Source organism: Phaethon lepturus, unplaced genomic scaffold (genome assembly GCF_000687285.1).
Source record: "Phaethon lepturus isolate BGI_N335 unplaced genomic scaffold, ASM68728v1 scaffold42943, whole genome shotgun sequence".
NCBI lineage: Eukaryota > Metazoa > Chordata > Aves > Phaethontiformes > Phaethontidae > Phaethon > Phaethon lepturus.
The window spans coordinates 1-8,112 of NW_010531963.1; the positions used below are offsets into that span (position 1 = coordinate 1).

At 39.8% G+C, this 8,112-nt stretch overlaps 1 protein-coding gene across 1 annotated transcript; it reads left to right on the forward strand.

Moving 5' to 3' along the window:
* Nucleotides 1-552: 552 nt before the first annotated feature.
* WDR92 (WD repeat domain 92) lies at nucleotides 553-7,538 on the forward strand (the record flags this gene model as incomplete). The annotated part of the gene is made up of 7 exons (XM_010284715.1): nucleotides 553-653; nucleotides 1,686-1,816; nucleotides 2,272-2,373; nucleotides 3,714-3,829; nucleotides 4,199-4,333; nucleotides 5,817-5,914; nucleotides 6,675-7,538. Coding segments are annotated over 7 exons (891 nt in total), but the record flags the coding sequence as incomplete, so codon positions are not given.
* Between the last annotated feature and the right edge of the window lie 574 nt (nucleotides 7,539-8,112).

Below are 8,112 nucleotides of genomic sequence, written 5' to 3' on the forward strand. Positions count from 1 at the left end.
AAAAAAAAAAAAAAAAACCAAACTGACCTTCGAGGATTGGCGAATTTTCAAGGGCGAGAGCGCCTGAGGTGCATAAAGACCCCCGGGGCCACGCAGACTGAACTCTCGGTTCGTCCGGCCCGGCAGGGATGAGGCGCTGAAGGAGCCCACACGGTGCTGCCGCAGGTCACAGAAATAATGGCTTTATTCTCCTCCTCCCGGGGTACCCGCTCTGGGAAGGGCGGGGGTTCCCTCTGCCTTCTCTTTGCAAAGCGGTAGAGACAGCAGCCTCCGAGTACCGTGAGCAAGCTGAGGTGAGAGGTTTGCTTCTTGTGGGTTTTTGGGTTTTTTTGAAAGACCGTTAAACTGAAGTCTCTGCTTTCCCGTGCACAAAGAAATAAACACAAGGCGTACTTTGCCCCCGATAGCATTGTAACTGTATTTTACGCCAAATATCCTATGTACATTTCGCTGCCATCTGCCACCCGTGGACTCTCGGGAAGCTGCTGCGGCAGCCTGTGGTTGTGTTGCTTGTTGCCGTGTGCTGACACAGAATGTATCCTTTTTTGAAAGATTGAAAAGGCTAAACCTATAAAATGTGGAACTTTTGGTGCTACATCTCTGCAGCAAAGATACTTAGCGACAGGAGATTTTGGTGGAAACCTTAACATATGGTAAGCACGCGTACTCCTTCAAAGCTTTTTCGCTCGATGTTGTACGTGGCTGCCTGAGCTGATGTTTCTGTGTGTGGCTGGCTTTTGTATAAAACGCGCACTGTGCTGCATGTGATTGGGATCCAGTCGTAAGCTGCGCTGGCTATTGGGTTGGAACATCCCTGTTTTGTAAAAACAATGTGAATTCTGTGTAGCGGCTTAATGCAGTGCTGTTTCACTTGCCTCTTCTGTGTGCACCTACGAAGACCTGTTTAAGTTCTGCTAGGTCCTCCTCTGAAAAGAGGCCTTTGAGTGGATGCACAAGTGCAAACAAGAAGTTGCGTTCAACCTAAATTTGATGTCTAGAGTAAATACATACTTTTAATCTTGAGGTTTCAATTGTTTTTTCAGGCCTCTGAATGATTTGGATAATTACTTTTTGTAGGTAAACGGATTATCAAATAAAGTTATAGGGTCAAAAAGGGGTTGGGTTTTATTATTGTTACCATATTTCCCTTGCCAAGGAAGTATTGGTTCTACTTAGTTGGGATAGCAAGAATGACATGGATTAGTCACTAGTTGAAATTTACAATAAAATTCCGAAGGATTCTCAAAGGATAAGAATCAGTGGGAAAGAACCATAAAAGCCACAGTTGGATGCAACTTCCGTTTGAGTCTGAAGAGCAGTAGTCAGAGCTAGGTCATTTTATGTACTTACTGAAAGTAAAGCTAACTGGAGTATTTTGATCTGTAGCACAATTCCTTTTGAGCCCAACATAAAAACTGGTTCTTAACTGTTGCTGTGGTGAATGCCACACCTGCCTTTACAAACAGGGAAGTCCAGAACTAAGCAAAAACTTTCAGACCAATCTAAAGCAGTAGCCAAAGAAGGAATCGAACAAAGATTCGTGGTTCTTAATGGTGATAGCCATATTTTGTTCCCACTGTTCATCTGAGCTTATATTATTTGTGCTCAAGATTCTTCTCATTTTTACATGAATCCTGAGTGTCAAGGAAAATGCCATGTTATCTGTTCTTTTCTTTCTTGCCTAGGAATTTAGAAGCTCCTGAAATACCTGTGTATTCTGTGAAAGGTCATAAGGAGATCATAAACAGTATAGATGGTGTAGGTGGCTTAGGAATTGGGGAAGGTGCACCAGAAATTGTGACTGGCAGTCGAGATGGTGAGTTAGTGAACTCTAAAAGTCTTTTCAGTTATTCTCAGAAAGTAGTCTGCCAGCTTCGATGGCAGGGCGCAGTCTGCCCCCTGAACTAGTTACACATCCGTTGCAACTAGTTCTTCATATGCTGTCTTTTGAATCTTGCTCTTCAGTTCTTCAGTTCTTTTAGAAGCTGTAGATAAGCAGAAGATGCTGTTGTCACCAAGTGTGGGATGGGAAGAATACAAAGCAGAATAAATGAAAAATACCAGCTCGAGAAAATATACCCGTACAAATACTTTTGCTTTATTTCTGTTTTATTTTTTTCTACCTGCTAAACGCAGTCTGGCCTTCTGGACTTGAAAGAGATGCTTCTATGTTTTGAATAATCAGGCTGAAAAGCAAAGGCCTTCCCTGGGATGATGAACTCAACGTGACAGTGTATCCATAATACAAAAGCCATTGTCCTTCTTTTACAGGAACTGTGAAGGTATGGGACCCGAGACAGAAAGATACTCCTGTTGCTAATATGGAACCTGTAGAGGGGGAGAGCAAAAGAGACTGCTGGACAGTAGCATTTGGTAATCTATCGGATTATGACTGTTCCTCCCTCTAATATGACTGTGCTTTGACACTTATCAAAGTATTTCAGGATGTTGTGGAATAGTTTATTTTGTATGGACCCACCAGTAGCAGGTTTTGCTTTTCAACATTGTTGAATTGGTGTGGTTTTGATGTGTTGTTCAAAACAAGCCAGTTTTGTGATAGTTGGGTTTTGGACTCATTCTCTTACTTCCTTTGGTCCATCATTTCACAGATAAGCAGCGCAAGCTTTATTTCTGTGTCTAGGAATGTAAAAACTGCACACTGCACAGCAATGTCCAACTGCATTGTCCTGAAGGAGTATAAATGTTGCAGTGCACAGGGAACCAGTCACTGTTGTAGTGTAGTTCCAGCTATCAAGCATTAAGGCATTAATTTAAGAGAAGATCCTTGAAGCTAAGAGCTAATTAAAGACAACAGAGATGCTTGATGTGTGCTCTGCATTTTTCCTTTTGGGGGAACAAGCTGCTTCTGTCTGACACAAGCTGGTATTTCTGGATTAGCTCCATTTTTGTCTCCAGAGTCAAGGAGTTTTAAAAACTGCTAATAAGTGCATGGATTATAATAAAGCAATTGATACTAAGGAGAGCGCACTTTCTGGCAAGTAGGTACAACCATAATGCTCATTGCTGTTGGCACCTTTGTCTTCTGCTTTGACGAATGGAGAAAAAAGTGGCCTTGTATTTTCTTCAATATTCTTTTGAGTTACTGAAGCTTGAGCCAAGGCCAGGTTCATCTTGAACTACATGCCCTGGGCTAACATCTTTCAGACACTGATGTGCTTCCTTGGTCCTGTCAGCTGAGAGTTTTTGGAGGCAGCCTTCTGCATCTATCTAGTGGTGGCCACGGTAACAGCCCGGGCCTCCCTACGAGTCTGTATTTGCAGAAAAGTCTTCTTGTCCCACTAACGTTTCACGCTTGGGAGGCTGGTTAAGGAACCGCTGAAGCGCTTTCCACCCCAGTGCCGTGATGGTGTCTGGGGAGCATGGTTTATAGCAGATGAAGATTTAGAGAAGGAATGTACTTGTATAGATTTGCAAGAACAGTGTGCAGTACTTGTACTGCCTGAACTGTACAGACTTTGGCAGGGCGAATAAAACTTTTGTTTGTATTTTTAAAAGAAAGAGACTGCCAGTTTTGAAGCTGTATTTTGTATACCTTTCAGGTTTGAAAAACAGCTTTGTTTCTTAAATCTTAATACCCCAATAGTAATATATTTTTGGCATAAATGGAAGTTGAAATTGCAGGCTTACGAGGTCTGAAATTTACAGATGAAAGAAGGTTTCTCTATTTTGATTAATTCTTTCTCTGTGTCCAGGCAATGCTTACAATCAAGAGGAACGTGTTGTATGTGCCGGATATGACAATGGGGACATTAAATTGTTTGACTTAAAAACCATGTCGCTACGATGGGAGACCAACATTAAGAATGGGGTAAGAAAACCATGAAAGTATTTTTCATTCCAGCTTCTGAGCGGGATAGAAACATTAAAAGGACTCTGGCTACCTGAAATCTACCCAGAAGACTTTTCTGCTGAGATTGTACCAAGGAATCATTTTCTTTAAGTTCACCAAATTGTACCCCTCAGGTTCTTGGTCTGGATAGCATGGGGTATTTTTCAATGGATTCATGTTTTCAGATGATTTTGTTATTTCCAAATTGGTGGTGATGTCATTGTAACAATAGCCAATGATTAATATATATCTACAAATCACAAAACCCTCTTTTTTTTTTTTTTTTTTTTTTAAAGCAGTGGCTAAATTTCAAGGCTGAATATATATATTTTTTTTTTTTATTTCCAGGTTTGCAGCGTGGAGTTTGACAGAAAAGATGTAAATATGAACAAGCTAGTGGCCACATCGCTTGAGGGAAAATTTCATGTTTTCGATCTGAGAACTCAGCATCCAACCAAAGGTTTTGCTTCCGTTTCAGAGAAGGTATGGGGAGACGGAGAATTTCTTACCAAGAGACAAAATTATTGAATAGATGCTGTCAAAGTACTACAGGTTTTAAAACTATTGTCTTTGATAGGTAATAGATGCCCAGGTTACTGGGGCCCAAGCTGTGCATAGTGTGGCCCCAGCAAGCAGTGAAAGGGCTTCTGTTTATCCAGCTGCCAGGGTTTCATCCCTTTTATAACCTGACATTTGGCCTTCTCTGGTCTTTGTTGCAGTTGCACCTCTGTGCACTCAGCTGTGCCCCAGTCTGGCAGCCAGGTTTGTTGGAGGCCATATTATATTGGGAGGAGCATGCAGATTCAAATCTTAAATATATCCTAAAATAAAATGAGCTCTCTGCAAACACTTTTCTTCCTGCAGTCACCAGACCTCCTGTGTGTCACAGAAATCGTTATTTTTCTTCAGAACCAAACATTTTAGGATTGGGATATTCAGAGTGCGTGAAAGGATGTGTAGGAGAGACTTAATGACCTGGAGGCTGTTAAATGTGGAAAATTCTTACAAACTTTTTTCTTCCATCTGTGACACTGTGTTGATTAGTTTAAGTCTAAAAATATAAGTACTTTTTAAATTTATTTTTTTTTAGTGAACAAAATCTGATGATAATTAGAGAAGAGGAACTTTTGTGGTGAAGGTCTCCAGGACTGTCTAAATTAGAAAAAGCTGAGTTTCAACTTAGTATCTTTACAGTAATATTTTCCATACCACCATTCGAAGCAGATAAGATGTTGGAAGTATTTTGATTAGATAACACAAAAGTATTTACTGAATTAGTGTTTGTAATAATCAAAATGTGAAAATGGAATTTCTTGTCTTTCCTTCACTGCATTTAAGCTTTTTCTTTTGGACATTTGCAGACAGATAGGCATTAAGTCAGAGCACGTGTGTTCGTTTTTTTCCCCTAAGTGATTTCTATTGCTATGTGATCTTGCTGTTCCCTGGCTGAGATTTAAATTTGAATTGTAGATTGTTTGTTGTGTTTGCACCGTGTTCGTAGTGTATTCCTTTCCAGTAATGATTTTAAGAGATGTCACACAGCGAAATTAACCCTATCGTGACTGTGTCACCCAAAAGCCTGGGAATCTTGTAGTTCTAGAGCCGTTCCAAAAGACATGCTTACGCAGCCACTTTACCTCTATTTACCCTTGCTCATGGCCAGCCCGGAAGAAGCTATAGTACCAGTGAGTGGTTGCCTTGGTAGGGTTGCTGCCGTATGCCTGCAGAAGAATGGGGTGTGTTGGAGGCCTGACTTGGCTTCTCCTGTGTGGGAACTGGCCGCCCCTGTGGCAGCAGGTCACAAGGCTGGAGGAAGGGAAGGTACCTCAGTATGGATGTTCCAATATCCACCATGAGAAGGCTGGGTTCTCTTCATGCAAGTGATTGCCATTTTAAGATTCTGCGGCCTTTCTCGTGAAGCTCGCCTGTAACTGACTTCTATACAATACTGATTTGTTTTTATTAGGCACAAAAATCTACCATATGGCAGGTTCGGCACCTACCACAGAACAGGGATATATTTATGACGAGTGGAGGAGCTGGGAGCCTTCATCTCTGGAAATAGTAAGTGATCACTCTCTAGCCTGTAAAAGGGGGAATAAGAAACCAGTTGCTTAATGTTTTAAGAAAGAATCTTCCTGAACATGATGAGTGGGGTCTTGCTTCCAACCTCAGAATACCTAGATAAGATAATTGCTTACAAATGGAGTAGAAAGAGTGACTTCAGTGTCAATACTTGATCTGGAATCCTGAATTAATCCCTAAAAGAATATGACAACAGCACAGGTGAATTTTGGCTTTGTCACTTTCCTAACATAATAAAGATCTAATTACATCCTTGGTTAAGAAGGTGATAAATGGAAGAAAATGGATTTCTTAAAGTTTTCATGTGGTAGCAGTTATGTCTGAGAAGACTATTGAAAGCCTGGAATTTTAATGGTTTTTAAATTTGCATCTTCTTACATTAAATTATTTTGCCATGTAATCATCCAAATGCAGTGAAGTAGGTGCATTACATTTCAGAGGGATAGATGAGGTGAAATTTTCTTGCCTGTGACAAAAGCCAAAGAATTAGAAAATGAAGGGCTATAGGAGAGAGGTGTCAGGATTCAGAACTTCCTCCCTCACTTTTTCTTTCATGAAATATTTACTAAGTATGCAGTCTGGATGTAGCTGGATATGATTATTCATTATTCTAAATACATTTATTTGCCTTATCTTGAGAACAGAGGAAATCCTTCTCTGTGTGCTAAAACAAAAAGGATAATGTGTTTGTATCAGTAAATTCTAAGTGCATGTTTTACTTTTCTTTGCTTCTTGCCAGTGAGTACCCAGCTCAGCGCTCGAAGAAAGATTCTGAAGGAGCTGAGATGGGGGTCGCAGGCTCAGTCAACCTCTTGCAGAATGTGACCCTGTCAACGCAGCCAATTTCTAGCCTAGACTGGAGCCCTGACAAAAAGGGACTGTGTGTTTGTGGTGCCTTTGACCAAACTGTGAGGGTACTGATAGTTACCAAGCTTAATAAAGTTTGACAGGAAAACTGGAATTTTTGATGAGAAAGCAATATAATTTGCAGTCTGTAAATATGGAAGGGAGAGCCCTCCTGTTTCTAATTTAATTTCTCCTTTATTAAAACTGGATTAAAGAATAGAAACCAGATCTTTCTATTGAAAGTTCAGATGCACGCAGTTAAGAGTTGTTTGACCGTGCCCAATGAGTTGAAGTTGCCTGGGCATAAAACTTTTACCTTCTAGAAATGTGAATTTATGTTTAAAGTAAAATGTGTCTTTGTGTTAAGGCAAGCTGTAATTTCAGAAATTGCTTTAAATTGTTTGTGTTCAGTTTAATCACAGTGCAAATCTGTTCACACTTGTTAAATAGTTTGGCTTTTTTAGATATAGTGTCATGCGTATGCATTCATGCAATGGAAACTACTATATACTCCCCCACAGAAACTCTCTGTGTCACTGGATATATTAATTAGAATGTTTGTTAAAGTGATTCGTTAGTACACTATAGAAACTGTAATGAATACTGGTTTAATGGACTAAGCTTTTTACTGAAGATAGTATTGAAATTAAACTGTTGAGCAAACTGCACTGTTCTATTATTTTAGTTTGGTTTCATAACAAGTTCTTAAGTTCTGTTGGTTTTATATCTGTTTGTAACTTGGTATTCTACAAATAAAATCAATCAGAGTGTTGTCTTAATACGAAGTATATTGTTCAAACATCTAGAGGTTTAGAGGTTTAGAGAAGGAATGTACTTGGATAGGTTTACAAAAACAGTGTGCACTACTTAGATAACACTTACTTATTTTGCAGCAAAAGTTACTAAAACTTAACCTCCATCATGAAAAACTTTATAAGGTAGCCAGCGTACTTTTTTTTTTTTTTTAAAACGATTCCGTATTTCTTCAAAACCCCATGTGACAGTAGCTTCATTACCGTAGTTTTACCTGAACTTTTTTTTGTAATTCCCCTTATCTCCAATGTGTTTCTTTTCTGGCAGCAGCACACGCTGGTAAAATCAGTTTTTAGCAGGCACATCCAGTTACTGTCCTTTCTCTGTGGATGTATGGTGCGGGCTTTCTTAGTTTCAGTAACCTCTAATGATTTGTCATTTCTTTGTGTGGTATTAGCTTTCAGCTGACTTGTATGTCCATTTGCAAATTTCAGGTAAATGCATTGAACTACTTCTGAAACCAGATTGTGATTGGAAAACGTTGGCTTTGTCTAGGTTAACCACAAAAAAAGCCTGCG